Raw genomic sequence first — 16,372 nt, 5'->3', positions numbered from 1 at the left:
TGCACGCACTCCGTTCTCCAGCTTCTATTGCAGATCATTGCACAGTCACTCCTGCTCCTGGCAGACCTCTACATAGACTCTAGAATCGCAGCACGTATCTGGTACCCAACAAAGACCAAGTATACTTCTTAACGAATGTAATAGATGTACCTGTGGTGCATTAGCCAGGGCTCTAACGTGCCCAGATGCGCCCAGCAGCTAAGTGTGTCTATTTGCTGTGGAATATGGCAGTTCGAGGATGTGCCAAAGCTCATGAAAAAAACCTGTTACCAGAGCTAAGAGGCCAGAGCGCCACAGCCTGGCCTACTTGGTTAGTCTATGAGCCCGCGATGATGAAGTTCGGCCGGAAGGGGTCCAAAGGGATGAAGGATAGGGGGCACTTCCAGTAGACGGAGCTGGAGACTGAGTGGCAACTTCGAGCTGTCACTGTGCTCCTTAGGAGCCTGGTGCTAATCTCTGGTGTGCCGGTGGAGCCAAGTCTGGTTTTCCTGACCAGCACCTCTCCTGGTAGTTTCGAAGAGACCAAAAACTGCGCACATTTCCGTAGATCATTTCAACAAAAAACGTGGGATGTACCCGAGGGAGAGCTCTTGCTTGACATATTTATTGGGTTCAGTCCCCAGCACCACAAAAGAAAAATTTTCCTAGACCGTCATCCATAAAGACAAAGCTGAGTTGGCCTTTACAGGGTCTCCTGCGGACAATCAGATGGGTAAATATCCCCAAAGCCCCAAGGTGAGTATATAGATTTTATATGCGTGTGAAAATCCAGGTAGCTTGAATTCAATAGTTAACCATATTTACATTTACTTCCTATGTATTCGAACGGGAGATCATGACACCTGGAGCCGGTTCTCTTGCTATGTGGGTCCCGTGGATTGAACTCAGGTTGTCAGGCGTGGTGGCAAACACTCTCACTGGCAGATTCTCCACAACCTTCCTATAAATGTTTTATAAATTCTCGGGACATCCCGGGAACGTTTTCTTCAGTGAGAATAGCTTTGGAAGCACTTATGGAAATCAAAATGTAAGTTTGCATTTTATTTGGAAAAGACAGCATAGAATTTTTTTTTCCATCACAGCTTAAAAAATATGTTGTGTGTTAATGAGTGCCCACATGTGCATGTGGGTGTGGAGGCCAGAGGTCGATGCCAGAGGCTTTTCTCTTTAACTCTTCGATCTTACTTTTTTAGACAAGGTCTCTTACTGAATCTTGGGGCTCACTGATGCAGCTACACTGGCTGCCAGCAAGCTCCTGGGATACCCCACCCCCAGGGGGATTACAGCTGCGTATTACCATTTCTACCATTTTACATGGGCAATGGGAATATGAACTCACGTTTGTGTCATAGGCATTTTACCAACTGTGTCTCTCCTATCCGAGGCCCATAAGCAGTTTATAGATATCCCAACAACAGTATTCTATTGTATAGGGTACAATAATTTCCTTAACTATCTTCCACAATGCAGGTTTAGGTTATATTCTTTATTAAGTAATGCTGTAGGAAACACCATTTAAAAATCTTTATTTTTAAAGCTTTAATTTTATTCAAAAATTACTTTGAAGCTTTATTAACACTTTACAGACTGTTTACAATACTGACAATATCACTATTTCCATAGAAAAGTATTCTCTTTACACTATCAATAATTATGTTTTTGGGCCGGTTTAAATATATTTATTGGGTAAATACTACACACACAAACTGACAAAAAGTAATGTGTATTTAAAACTTTGATACTTCTCTAAATTTTAACCATGCTGTTTAGAAGTAAAAAGAGAAGTCAAGGGAAAGGCCAGAAAAGGGACATGGCTTTCACACAGACAGCGATACATGATTAATCAATGCATAAAAGGGACATGGCTTTCATACAGACAGCGATACATGATTAATCAATGCATAAAAGGGACATGGCTTTCACACAGGCAGCGATACGTGATTAATCAATGCATAAAAGGGACATGGCTTTCTCACAGGCAGCGATACGTGATTAATCAATGCATGACAGAATGTTCAACAGAAGCATAAAGCATGTTCGGAAACAGGTGCTTTCTTCTGAGGTTCAGGAATCACAAGTGTCACAAATGCCTGTTACATGCACGTCTTGGCATGGGCACGAGTTAAACATCAAGATTGGTCACATGCTAACACTTATTTTGGTGGTGTTGGGGACCTAAGCATAGTCCATGCCATGAGTTTTTAAGGCCATGACTGAAGTCACAACTATCACATGCGAAGTATGGGCAAAAGGTCAAAAGGTTCTTCTCAGTTTTGCTAGTCCGTGCGCAGCTTTCTCCAGTTTTGCTTAGAGTATATCTTAGACCAAAATCCTGACAAAGGAAGAGGGTCTTATTTTGTACAGAGCTAAAAGTTTGGCTAAAAGGGATGAAAGGGAAGATTAATGTCAGAATTGGGCCTAGCAATCCTTGGCCTGTCCCCTCCTTAGATGTGACTGGCAGCAAGCTGACTAGATTTACCATGGGTCTGTGTTGGACTCTCTCCTTTTCTATCAGACAAGAAAACTAAGCATTTCTAAGTTGCTATTTATTTGTAAGCCAAGTGTAGTGAAACCACGTTGTAATGGGTCCCTTATCTTTAAGCCCTTCTCTTGGAGAAGTACACCCTGCACCATATGCTGTGTTTAGCAGTCTGGTGATGTGCTTGGGAAGACTCCACGCTTACTCCTTTTCATCATGAGCAAGACAGTCGATATGACCTGATGACCATGGTCTCTCCAAACTGATTTGATTTTAATGGTCAAAATGATTTCAAAATAAATTATAATTTAAATTTGCATCATTGGTATGAAAGGGGGAAAAACCATTTTCCCCCATGGGACATTCATTAAAAAGGTGTCCTTTTAAGCAGTCACTGTACTGGCACTGTCGTTGCCCAGTAACCAAGTTGCTGCTTGGAATAATTCAACACAGTTCATTCAATGGCTCAAAGTCTCTTGCATAGTTTAAAACTTTGATTTATAATTTGAAACACTGTGATACCGTGGTTAAAATGGGTAGGAAATGTAAAATGACATGAGCTAATCCTAAGGGTAGGTTCTATAAACAGCAAAAGCTATCTTTGCTTTCAGAAATGCATTCATTGATGGTACAAGTGTAAAGTGAAGCCTGTGTGTGTGTGTGTGTGAACTCAATAGGGAAAAGGTTCAGTTAACCAATGTTAGACCCTTGAGAATGTGTATTTCCAAGCATTATTAAGATTTATTTTGGGTTTAAAAATACTTTACCAGTTTTATGTGTGTCCACCAGCTCCTGTGACCCACTGTACACAGGAGCCTGAGAAGGCCAGAAGAGGGCATCCGACTCCCAGAACTGGAATTGAGAGCTGCTGTGCTATGGAGGTGCTAGGAACTGAAAATGGATGGGTCCTCTGCAAGAGCAGATGTGTTAACTGCTGACTCTAGCTCCTTAGGATTTGTCTTTTCACATGCATGATGTTTGCATGTATGGCTCTACATGTGTATGGATGCATGTGCACTTAAATTATCTTCAGGAGTCTTCTTTAATGACTCCACCAACTGCTTTCCAAACTCTCTCACCTGAGTCCAAAGTTTGCTGATATAGCTAGTCTGGCTAGCCAGCTTGCTCTAAAGGTCCCATTTTTGCTACCTGAGGGGTAGGACCACAGGCCACAGGCTGGCCACTATACTCATTTGACTTTACATGGGTGCTGGAGATCCAAAACAGTCCTTACACTTGCATAGCAATCTGGTTTAACCACTGAGCCATCTCTCCAACCCTCAGTAATTTTATGTTTTAGGAGTCTGTTGCTATAGTTCTTGCAAAAATATCAGCTTGGTCTTGTTCTGTAAAAATCTATAGGCACTTGACTTGCTGATTTAAAAGACTTCATTCATACATAAAGCTAATACTTAAGAGATAAATAATTATGTACTTAATCACATCAAAAGCTCTGAGAAGTTCTGTAGTGAATACTTAACTTTGATTCTACTATGAGGGTAAAATTATTATAGTCATGGCTTTAAGTAAAGCCAAGGGCAGGAAACAAAGGAGGCAAATGGCTTCCACGAATACCGAAGCTGTGGTGACTTCTTTTAAAAGGCGGTGTTTGCTTATCAACGTAACATTTCAATGTTTCAGAGAACCTCATCAAGCCAGTTTGTTTTTATGGTGATGTCTCTGATGCTGAAAGAGACCAGACTTCTGCCTGAAGGCTTCATTGCATGCAGTACACTTGTAGGGTTTTTCTTCATTGTGGATTCTGACATGCTGATCTAAGTGTGAATTTAGACGGAAAGCTTTCTGACACACATTACATTTGAAAGGTTTTTCTCCAGTGTGAATTCTATGATGTCGAATAAGGTCGGAGGTCAAACGGAAGGCTTTCCCACAATCATTACAGTGATGTCTTTTGGAACGACCATGGACTCTCTGGTGGTGGGTGAGGAAAAGGGCCCGACTAAAGGTTTTCCCACAGTCCTTGCATTCTCGGGGCTCATCCTGACTGTGAATTTTTTGGTGTCGATTAAGATGAGAGCTTCGCCTGAAGTTCTTTCCGCAATGGATACACAGATAGGGTTTTTCTCCAGTATGGATCCTGAGATGCTCCAAAAGACCTGCATTCTGGCTAAAGACTTTTCCACACTCTTTGCACTGGTAAGGCTTCTCACCAAGATGGATTTTCTGATGTCTGATGAGGTGTGAACTTCTCTGAAAGACTTTCCCACACTCTTGGCAGGAGTGACCTTTCTCTTTAGAGATTTCCTGATGTTCAGTCGCAACAGAACTCTGATACACTACAGATTCATAGGACCTTTCTCCTGTATATGCCCTGTCATAGTCAATCAGGCCGGAGTTCTGAACAAGGCTCTCCTGAGTTTCCCAGCATGGGCTGCTAGTATTTACCTTGGTCAAGGGTATATACTTTTTCACACTCAGGTCCTCACACTGGACCTCGCTGGGCTCAGACATTGTAAAAGATGATTCCACTCTTCCACAAGAGTCTGTCCCTGCAACGAGCTTCCCATTCTCATTCCTTGTCTCTTTACCTGAAACATTAAATATATATATCACTAATTATTTTACTTTTGGTGTTCAGAAAAAGGAATCTGCAAATAGGAGGAAATACTTAAATCAAGCCACATGTATAAATTTAAAAAAATTATATGTGTTTTATTTGCATGTACGCATACACACAACATGCATGTAGTGCCAAGGAGACCATAAGAGGGTGTCCAGTTCCCTGAAACTGGAGTTACAGAATGTTGTGAGCTGCAATGTGGGTGCTGGGAACTGAAACCAGGTCCTCTGTAAAAGTTTTCTTAAGAGACCCATGGCTCCAGCTACATATGTAGCAGAGGATGGCCTTTTGAGACATCAATGAGAGGAGAGGCCATTGGTCCTGTGAAAGCTCAATGCCCTAGTGTAGGGGAATGCCAGGTTAGGAAAGTGGGGGGGGGGGGGGGAGTAGTTGATAAGTGGGAAGAGGGAATGAATGGAATAGGGGGTTTTCAGAGGGGTAACAAGGAAAGGGGATAACATTTGAAATGTAAATAAAACAAATATCTAATTTTAAAAAGAGAGAGATTAGATCTCTTCAATCCCCACGAAATAAAAAAATTTGCTTATGATTATTTAAAATATATGTATGGAGTGATTTTTGAGAAATTGTGGTTTTGTTTGTTTGTTTTTTTTGAGGTAAGGTTTCACTATGCAGAATAACCTGGCCTAATCTAAACCACGCAGCAATCCTCTTCTCAGCCTCTCAAGTCCCACAATTACAGTCATGTGCCAGCACATCCAGCTTAATAGTCAAGAGACTGTCAACCATATTGGCTTTGCAGAAGGGTAGGGGTGGGGGTGATTTATTTTAAATGCTCTAAATTTTATTATGTGATACATATTACACACCCAGAAGCTTCTAAGCATGACTGCATATTCTTGATCATGATTTGTCATCTGGGAAACAAAAAGCACCATAAACCAGGTCACCAGAGGACCATTAAGTTAAACAGGGAAGGTACTCTGACAAATGAAGATGTGTTCGCATAGTGCCAACTTTATCACTGAGTAGTATGTAATCTTGGAAAAAAAACCTTTAAATTCTTATCAATTAATCAACAGTACCAGGACCATAAAACCTTGAGAATAATGCATTCACAATAACATTGTGTTGAAATATGAAGTGCTCTCCTCAGAGGGGAACTGCAGGTTCCTTCTCCTATTCAAAGGCTGCACGTTTTTCTAGCACTGAACAAGGCGGAAGACAGCAGACAAGTAAGAACGCCCAGCTGGCAGTAGGTACTGCTCACTTACGGTCAGAACCAGTCACAGATTCAGGGCACACAACAAAACTTGGCTCTTTAACTATGGAAAGAGAGAAAGAAGCCAGAAACTGGAAGGTAACTTCCCGTGAGAGCACGGGCGAGCACACTCACCCAGACAGTGAGCAAGCAGGGAGCTGGGAACAGGAAATAGGGTGAAGGAGGCACAAGGGACAAAGAGAGACCCTGGAAGGGGAGCTAGGAATGAACAGGCCAACAGAGTGCCTGTGAGTGGGGGCCCCAGCACAATTCCGTATTGTCTGGGAGGAGCGGCTGCTGTATCTCTCTGTTCCTCTTCCCAGGTGGCCAGTCCTTTACTGGGGAAAAACAGAATAGCATTTTCCAGTTCACTAAGGGATCTAAGCAAGACATCAATACATGTGGAGTTAAGTGACAGAGAAGAATACAAGGTAACTAGGGGAAAGTATCAAAGACATTGGAGAGTTCAGGGCCAGCTGATCTACATAGCTGTAGTTGAGATCAGCCAGAGCTACATGGGAAGACCCTGTGTCAAAAAAAAAACGAAAGAAAGAGGGAAAGGGGGGGGGGGGGAGAGGAGAGGGAGGGAGGGGGAGGGAGGGAGAGGGGGAGAGAGAGAGAGAGAGAGAGAGAGAGAGAGAGACAGACAGACAGACAGACAGAGACAGAACAATAACAAAGCAGAGCCAAAGACCCCACCCCAGCCCTGCCATCCAGTGACTGGCAGGAGAAAGAAGGGAATACAGAGACTCTGCCTGAGATTCTTTGCCTCAGGGAAGAGCAACAGGTAGGTCCAGCTCCGCTTCTCCTTGGTGTGCTATTCATTCGAATTGTTTAGAGTTGTGGATCTTTTAAATCTTGACTGTGCTACTAAGTTTATTATATATACAAAAACAAACAAAAACGACAACAAAACAAAAACAAAAACCTCTACTGACTAGAGAGGCTACAGTGTAGATTATGAATACCAATTAAGTCACAACAGACCTGATAAAAACAAACACCAAAATGCTAAGGGCACTAAGGCAGAGGCACTGCATGGCCTACCTTAACTCAAATGCAAAACGATGCCATTTTGTTCTTACCTCTCTCCTCAGGCTTCTGAAGCGCATACCCAGGCTGCTCCTGGGCTTCTCTGTAAGGGGCTGGCTCTCCCACCAGCACAGTCGGCCTGGTTCTTTGGACTGAGTCCTAGAGATAAGTACAGATAATTAGAAAACTAGTTTACAAAAAAAGCACTTCAATGTCAGAAAAGAGAACAAAGAAACCTTTAAAGAGGCTAAGAAGAGGCAGAATGGAGAGCCTCCGGAGGCACACGTCAGCCTCACAGGGGACTGCAAGGGTGAGGCGAGGCGGACACTGAACAGCAGTGAGCAGTGCCCCGCCCACTGCTGTGCGCCCCGCCCACTACTGTGCTCTCGTCCACCTATGTGACCTGGGGGCTCACTTCTTACTTTCCTGCAAATGGGCACCTGTACCCCTTACCTTCTGCTCTCCCGCTTTTCCACGGTCCAGCTGCAAATCTTCCAGTATTCCCACCAGTTCCTCCCCAGTCTCTGGGTGGTGCTCGAGCACCTGGACCTGCAGGTCTCTTGGCAGGATGGTCAAGAACTGCTCCAGTACCAGCAGCTCCAGGATCTGCTCCTTGCTGTGGGTCTCAGGCCGCAGCCACTGTCTGCAGAGCTCCCTGAGTCGGCGTAAAACCTCTCGAGGTCCCGTGCTCTCCTCATAGCGCAGCTGCCTGAACTGTTTGCACAATGGCTCCTGCCCAACGCCTTTTCTGTCCCCTTGAACTCTGAATCCCTGTTCCCAAGCACAGGAGTTTTAACAGTGGCTTAAAGCACAGACTTGGATCTTACAACTCTCTCTCCTTTGCTACCTTAAACTTTGCGTCAGATTTCTACTCAACTCTGCATGTACACCCTAATTATTCCAGAAATGTCTCTCTGACAACTGGCCCACGAAGCCTCACAGTCCCTGATTACCGTAGCCTTGCTAGTAGCCCCGCTCCTCTTTTCTTTCTTGAGATGGGCTCTTACTATGTGACTCTAACTGGCCTGGAATTTGGCATCTATATACTAAATATACCAGGCTGGCCTCACAGAGATCTACCCGTTATCGAGTGCTGGGATTAAAGTCCTATACCACCACACACAGCTTCTAGTCCCCTTTAAAGGCTAATGTCACCAAGATAAGAATAAGTTATTTTCAAGACCCCAAGAACTCTGCAGACAGATCACCCACGATGGGATCATGGGCAGCATTGGCTGCCTCAGCAGTAATGACTTTGCTGGAGGTTTCAGGACCTTATAGAACCAGCATTGAATAATGACAGATCAGTTTGTCTAAGACAGACTGACAAGGACCTCTACTTGCTCCCCTTCCTCTCAGCTTCTGTCCTTTCCCTACTTAATTCTGAGTCAGGGCACTGAAGACGGAGCTTCCTGTTTCTTCCCAATATGAACTTGCTAAGTAACTGATTCTTATCTTGTTTTACTACCACACATCTCTCTCACTGGACTGAGTGACAAGTCACTAAACTTAGTCTGTCAGGACCCCCCAAGGCCAGACCTCTGATACCATGAACAATAGTGATTCTCTCATTACCTGAAGCTCCTCCTTCAGATTCAGGGGAGCCAAAGAGTATGCACGCTTGCTAGGGTGGATCTGGGAAGAGGTATGTGTGGGAACAGAATATGATCAGAACATGTTGTTGAAAACTCTCAAAGAAGTTAAAAAGAAAAAAAGAGAGGATGAACACACACTCACCAAGGCCAGGGCCATCCCTTGCTCCAGGCACTCTGTTTTGGAGACTTTTCTCTTGACTGTATCCCGAGAGATACTCCTAAAAACACAAGTCACAGAAACAGCCGTGCTAGTAGTAACAACAGCAACAAGTGATCTTTCCTGAGGGTTGCTTCCTTCTAGCCATTTGTGTCCTCTAAAACAGCTACTCCTAAGGATATATAAGCAAAGTGAGAAAACTTTTATAGGTTGCCACCCAAACCAGAAATTGGAATAGATTTGAAAAACTGCCATTTTAAAACTCTCAAATGATTCAGTTGAGAGCCACAAATGAATGCTAGAACCACTGGGTGAAAGGAGGGAAGAAGCAGAGCGTCCTCAGGGTTACCCATGCCGCTGGGTATCAATGAAGAGAAAACAGGTATCTGGCACTTGCAAATGTAACCAAATGACCAAGCCAGCGTCAACAGTAAGGCACCAAGTACCCTATTACCTATGGAACACTTTCAATAAATATGACTGACTTATCATGAATTTTCTGAGAAAACTTTCTGAGAAATCCAGAACTCAGTCTGTCTATAACAGGCATGAATCTAATTTCCCCAAAGCAAAAAAATAAAAATAAAAATAAAAAAATCAGGTGTATGTCAGGAGATTATTGTTCTAGATTAAGGAGGCACAGCAAGTGAAACACTTGAAATCCAATGCTTGCATTGAAAACAAAACATCAAACATTTAACCTCGGGTCTGTATCACAACACTCCAGAGGCTGAGCCAGGAAGCTTATAACCTAATAATTAAATTTAAAAGGTATTACTAGCATTTGTTAAGATGTGGTTTTGCTGTGCTGCTCCATGAAGCCTCATGTCTGAGCTGAGACAACCCTCCTATTCCCACCTCGCAAGTAGCAAGGATGTGAGCGGCTCAGAGCAGCGAGACCTAATAGAGGCTTGAGAAAGTCCAAGGAGGGCATGTTTATTGGTCAGAAAATATCAGGTTAGTACTGTGGTGGTTAGTTTATAAGTCACTTCTGAGACACGGGGTGAAAATATTTGGTCAAAATTATTTTGGATTTAAGTTAACAGACTGTAGACAGAGTAACACAGAACCTCCTTCACAGTGTAGTAGGCCTTGACAGCTCACAGAAGGTCTGAGAACAAAAGCACTCACCCTCTCACAAATAAGAGTAAGACTTCCTCCCTAGCAGCTTTCACCAGATACGGTCTCAGTTTTCCCTTCAGCTCTGAACTGAGGATTCAGTTCTTCTGGATCCTAAGTCTTTTGCCTTCAGACTTGAACTAAATAACCAGCTTTTGTGGCTCACAGGTTTTGCACTACAATGAAATTATTTGCTGTTTTGTTTTTAGCTTGCTAATTCTCCCTGAAGTTCTTAGGACTTGATAATCATGAGGCAATCTTGATAATAAATCTCTGGCTTTTTTCCTATTCTTTTTAAAAATATCATTTATTAAGAATTTACGACAATGGATTTCACCATGACACATCACACACAAGTATTTTGATCAGTTGCCCACCCCCACTATGATCCTCTTCCCAATCTTTTTTCAACAGTCATGTTTTCATTTTAATAAATCTCTTTTGAGACATCTGTTGACCAAAATCAATATAAAAATCGATCCTATTTCTTTAAATATATCTAATAAAGAGGCTGAGGAGATGGATCTGAGGTTAAGAAAATAGCCTGCTCCTTCAGAGAATCCAAGTGAGGTTCCCTGAACCCCTGCTGGGTAGCTCACAACACCAGTAACCGCAGCACCAGGAGATCTGAAGACCTTTCTGGCCTCCAAGGACAACTGTACTCTAGTGCACATACCTGGACATACATAAATAACTTTAAAAATCAAATCTCTTTTTAAAGGCAGCAAGAACTCTGATACATGCATAACACATAAACTAGTGGTGACTCAGTTCTACAATGTGATTAAATATATTTACATATACTTGGTAGTTTAACCAGGGCTCTTAACTGCTGAGCTGTCTCTGAGGTGGCCTTGCTGTCTTTTGACCCTACAGCTTCACAGCCCTCACACACACCCTTCTTGTAACTTCCTGATGACATGCTCTCCTCCTCAGATACATGAACTCAGGGCTTCTCCATCTGTGGCTTGTGACCCCTTTGGCAATGCCATGTCTTCAAAAATATTTATATTACAATTCATAACAGCAGCAAAATTACAGGTATAAAGTAGCAGTGAAAATAATTTTGTGGTTGGAGATCACAAGACGAGGAACAGCATTAGGAAGGTTGAGAACCACTGCTTTAAAGCTGTCTTCCTGACACCAACTCTTTTCCACACTGCACCTGAGCTCTTCCTAAGGGGGAATGAAGCCTGCTGCTCGCAATGAGCTGCCATCACCATCAAGAACAAGTTTAACACATTTAACATGGTCCAAATTTTTCTTATGCTTTAACGACCAAACTTGCAATACTTTTGTTGTCGTTTGTTCTTGGTTCCTTATATATCTCCCCCTAACGGTGAAAACCCTTTAAACCTTTTCTTCTTATTGATGAGTTCCTGTTAAAATCAACGAGCCAACCGAACTGCTTCACCTGTGCTTCCGTGGCTTTTCCAATCTCCACAAACCCCTGAGAGCCAACCTGGAGAGTTGAAGAATTTGATTTTACACAGGTTTCCAAGCTGATGTTCAGGGTTTTTGTTTTTTTTTTTTGTTTTTTTTTTTTTTTTTTTTTGCCTCCCTGTGCCCCCCACCTCCTCCTCCTGCCCCCCCCCCCCCCAAACACACAGGGTTTCTCTGTGTAGCTCTGTGTGTTCAGCAATTTACCCTGTAGACCAGGCTGGTCTTGAACTCAAAGAGAGCTGCCTGTCTCTGCCTCCCAAATGCTGGAATTAAAAGGCATTCACCACCAACGCTGGACTGACCATACCTTTGAGCCTTTATTTTTAAGTCTACAGACCCAAAATTGTGAATTTATTTTTTCCTTCTCTCTTGCGTGTGTGTATCTGATCCAGAAGCAAAAGCTATGGGATCCACCTAGCCACAACTATCACAACAGCCAGTCCTCACTTCCTGCCAGATTTCCTGCCAGATTTCCTCACTTCCTGCCAGTTTTCCTTTTCCCCAAGGATCTCACTCCCTAGCCAACAATGGGCAATTCTCCTCTCCAGTGCTAGGATTATAGAAATTCGTCACTATGCTCAGATGCAGGCTTTTAATTGCACTCAACTTTGATTTGCGACCCATTCTTGATTTCATTTCCGTCCATCCTCTAATCTAACCACATTATGGGTGTCCAATTACAAGACCTGTCAGAGTATGTCTTTCTTTCACCCCAAGGCCAAGTTCCTCACCCCACCAAACGCCCATTTTGTCCACATACTTATCCTTTGTGGCAATCTCACTCACCGCGCTTGAAACACCCGAAACACGACAGCCAAGCTCCAGCTATACGGCCTCTGTATTCGCTGTTCTCTCACGTACGCCTTTTAAAGCCGTCACGTCTACCCATCTACTTCGGATTAACTACTCAAATATTCTATTTACTTACAGTGGTAGCTACTTAACTACTTACACATGCAGAAGCCATGTGTAGCTGCGCTAGCTTATGAGCTCAGAGCTCGGAGGTGGAAGGATAAACAGGAGTTCAAATCAAGAGTATACTCCGCCAATGATGAGGCCAACATGGGTTTCGTGAAACGCTCTCAAAAACAAACAACAACAACAAAACAAAAAAAAAAAAGAGGAAAAAAACAGGAAAAAGAAACCCTCACAACAAAATAAAAGCAACAGAACCCAGGAATGTTGGCAATCGCAGCACTGAAATGCTGAAGCGGGAGATATTCTGGCGTTTGCAGCCAGCTAGGGCTACACAGTGTGTTCCAGAATAAACCTGCGCAACACCAGGAAACTGCCTCGACAACTACGGCCCGAGCGTCCTCCCTCTCCCAGGCCCCGTAGCTTCTGCAACGCACCAGCTTCTGGTCCTCCCAGCTCCGAGGTGTGGAGAGTTTCTGGGTATCAGCCAGACCCGCCGCTCAAGAGTCCAGGTTTGCCGTTCTCTCTCCGCTGGAACCCGATCACTATGCGTCCTCTAGCCCTGGCTGCAGGGGCAGTCACACGTCTCTCAAAATCCGTGTTCCAGCTCAGTAGCTTCCGGCTCCGCTCTAGGACGATGGGAGGACCAGGCCTCAACTCGGTGGTGTCCTGACTGGGTCTAAGTTGAAACATTTCATTTACATAGATCAGACCATTTCATTTGGCTGTTTTCACACAGAAACGTCATCCCTATCTCTGTAATCACAGCCACCAACAAACAGACACAGGAACTGAATCTTTAGGTTGGGCTTTAGCTAAAAGCTGGCATGATCATGTAAGTTGGATTTAAAATTAACACTCCAAAGAAGTTGTTTAATACTTCATCGCAAACCAGCACTTTTCTAGAGAACCAAAGTTAATTATTAGTGCTCAAGTTTATTCTTCATTCCCCACCCTTTTGCCACCAAGTTCCAAAGACTCCTATCTGAGCCTTCTTCGTTATCTTGTTTGGCCTGAGTAAAGGGTTTAGAATTTAGAATTCAATGATCTTTGAAGAGAAGATGGGTCAAGACGTGCCAATTTTCTTTCTAAAGTGTGTGTGTGTGCGTGTGTGGTGTTGCTGCTGCTGCAGAAGTTTACTTTGTTATTTTTATGCTTATCTTGTTTGATTTCGAACCAAGGCACCCAAAAGAGCTGAGTCTGGTGGTATCAGTGATGTGCTTTGCAGTCAGCTAAGCCAATGGTGTGTAAAGTTAATGGAGAACAAACAAATCATTTGTTTAAGTCCTTCCTATAGTGTCTAACACAAAGTCCCCTACCACCCATCCCTCCCCTATAATCCCTCCGTGTTAGCCAATTGCTTTGATAAATAGGCCACAGTTTGAAGTTCATCTCCAATCATTTGAGTGAGAACTCACAATAGGACTCTCCCTTTTTCATGCTGACAGAAAAGACATTTGTAAGCCTAAAATTCCCATGGTAGGAACAGATTCAAATGCCCTTTTAAAAGGTTCAAAAAACACATAACTATTTCTGGATCCATTCAAAACCTCATAAAGGGGCTTAGCCATAAGATAAAAAATTGGGATCAAATTCTACAGTAGCCTGCCATACCCAGGAATATGTTAAATTGCCTGAGAATTGCAAATTTTTGTTCCCTATTTGTCTAATTGTCAGTCACTGCTTTCCAAGCAGGCTCTTCTTTCCAGGTTAGAGGAGGAAGCTCAGTAATTTTTCAGCCTGCTGACAATCTGGGCCCTTCAGGCTAACAGTCCTGGTAAATGGTTTAAAATCTCCTAGTTTCCAGTTACCTGGAAGTCTGTGACATCCTGCTGCAGCATGTCACCTTTCAATATTAGGGCTTTTAAAATTTAACCCAGAGAGATGGTCCAGATGTTAAGAGCCTTTACTGCTCTTCTAGAGAACCAAGTTCATAACAGTTAGACTCTCAGCTTATAACAACCTACACCAGCTGCAGGGCATGCAGGGGTTCTTCTGACCTTCTGTCACAGCAGCAGCAGCAACACACACACACACACACACACACTGTAACAGCAGCAGCAGCAACAACAACAACAACAACAACAACACACACACACACACACTTTAGAAAGACAATTGGCACATCTTGATCCTTCTTCGCTCCAAAGATCCTTGAATTCTAAATTCTAAACCCCACCCTTAGGCCATCTAATCCTCCAAAGTACTAGCATCTGTACAATTTAAAGTTGTAAACTGTTAAGTCTGGTTCTGGCCATTCAAAGATGAAAAGGATGCTCCAATTCTAGTAATCAAAACCGGAGGAATTCCAGGGATGTGGTTCAGCAGGCTGTACTGGCTGAGATCAGCAGAGTGTATGACTAGGAAAATAGCAAGAATTGCCTGCAGGTCTTATATAAATGCAATTATGAGACTGGGGCTTCTGTATTAGTAATATTATTGGCAATACATGAGTATATTATCAATAAGTGCTATTTCAGAAAAGAATTTAAAAAATCTTATTTCAAGAAAATTTGATTACCAGACATGTTCCTTTTCTGTCCCCATTGGGTCTTAGCTCCTCAGATCCCTGGACCTCAGGATTTATTTCAGTTGGGATATCACCAGGCCATACCTAGCTAAGCCTTCACTCAAAATGAATTAACAGGAGTGCTCTAATGAGTGGTTCTGAACCTGTGGGTTGTGACCCCTTTGACAAACGTCTATGTCCAAAAATATTTATACAACATTAATGTTCATAACATTAACAAAATTACAGTTATGAAGTAGCAGTGAAAATAATTCTATGGTTGGGGATCAGCACGACATGAGGAACTGTATCAAAGGGCCACAGCGCCAGGAAGGCTGAGAGCCACTGCTCTTGAGGAACCTGCAGATGCTGCTGCTGGTCTTCTGGGGAAACAAATGGTTAGCAGTACTTAGTAGAATCTGGGAATTTGGAATAGAGAGGAATTTGTGAGAGTCAACCAGCTTCCTGGGCAACCAGGGGCTTTAGTTTTCTTCCTTTCTGGCCTTGTTTCACACCCACCTGCCCATTTTTTTTTTATATTTTATCAATGTAAGTTTTGAAATATAAGAAATGTGCTTAGACTCATAGGACTTGAAAAGTATACAAATACTAAAACTATATTTGAGCCAAGTGTGTTAGTACACAACTATAATGTCAGCATTGGGGGATGGAGCCAGGAGAATCAGAAGAAGAAACAACAACACTCCCAACATCATCATGAGAGATAAGCTGGGTTGTGCAGATTAAGGATCCTGATGAAGATGAAAATGGAGATTGTGATCTCTGCGACTGGAGTCAGAGAGAAGCCATCATGAAGGGGAAAGGTCTGGCATGATCTTTATAGATAAGTGACTCTTGTGTTCAAGATATCTCACATGGGACTTTTCAGAAAATTATCTCAGCAGGTTTATATAAGTATAGGACTATTGTTGTCATTTTACAGCACTAACAGAATTTCTGTTAGGTCACTTCCCTGTGCTGTGTTATCTGACCAGAAAAATAAACAAAATGAGATTTAAAAAATAAAAAAAAAGAAGCTCTGGAATTTCACTTGCTGGGAAAACCAAACATTTCCCTGTACTCTTAAAGTCCCCGCACAATGACTGCTCAGCAGTTTCAGGACTCCTTGGGATTATGGCATTGGCCACCTGCCCATTCATGATTGACTTTACAATAGGCTTGCTGAAGATCTTTAAAACTGTTTGAAATTATTTATTTTAGGGGGAGGGGTTTACCTGCATGTCTGTCTGTTTATCACTTGCTGCCAGGTGCTTCTGGAGGCCAGGAGACAGCATCAGATTCCCTGAGATACAAGGTGGT

General features: G+C 42.9%; 1 protein-coding gene across 1 annotated transcript; it reads right to left on the bottom strand.

The window, feature by feature from the left end:
* Positions 1–1,524: 1,524 nt before the first annotated feature.
* Zscan26 (zinc finger and SCAN domain containing 26) lies at positions 1,525–13,155 on the bottom strand. The gene is made up of 6 exons (XM_052156739.1): positions 12,981–13,155; positions 9,052–9,127; positions 8,890–8,949; positions 7,768–8,085; positions 7,368–7,473; positions 1,525–5,028 (listed from the first exon to the last, which is right to left on the bottom strand). Exons 2-6 carry the CDS (start codon positions 9,064–9,066, stop codon positions 4,130–4,132), a joined length of 1,398 nt encoding a protein of 465 aa, XP_052012699.1. The 5' UTR covers positions 9,067–9,127; positions 12,981–13,155; the 3' UTR covers positions 1,525–4,129.
* Between the last annotated feature and the right edge of the window lie 3,217 nt (positions 13,156–16,372).

Source organism: Apodemus sylvaticus, chromosome 14 (genome assembly GCF_947179515.1).
Source record: "Apodemus sylvaticus chromosome 14, mApoSyl1.1, whole genome shotgun sequence".
NCBI classification, from domain to species: domain Eukaryota; kingdom Metazoa; phylum Chordata; class Mammalia; order Rodentia; family Muridae; genus Apodemus; species Apodemus sylvaticus.
Note: the sequence above shows the minus strand (reverse complement) of the source record. Positions and strands in the feature narration are given on the sequence as shown.

What these genes read in the sequence shown, in the direction of transcription:
- Zscan26 (XM_052156739.1), bottom strand. An exon ending in ATCTGAAGGAGGAGCTTCAG is followed by an intron (nt 8,086 to 8,889) that starts GTAATGAGAGAA and finishes GCTTGGGAACAG; the next exon opens with GGATTCAGAGTTCAAGGGGA. An exon ending in TCAGAAGCCTGAGGAGAGAG is followed by an intron (nt 5,029 to 7,367) that starts GTAAGAACAAAA and finishes TTAATGTTTCAG; the next exon opens with GTAAAGAGACAAGGAATGAG.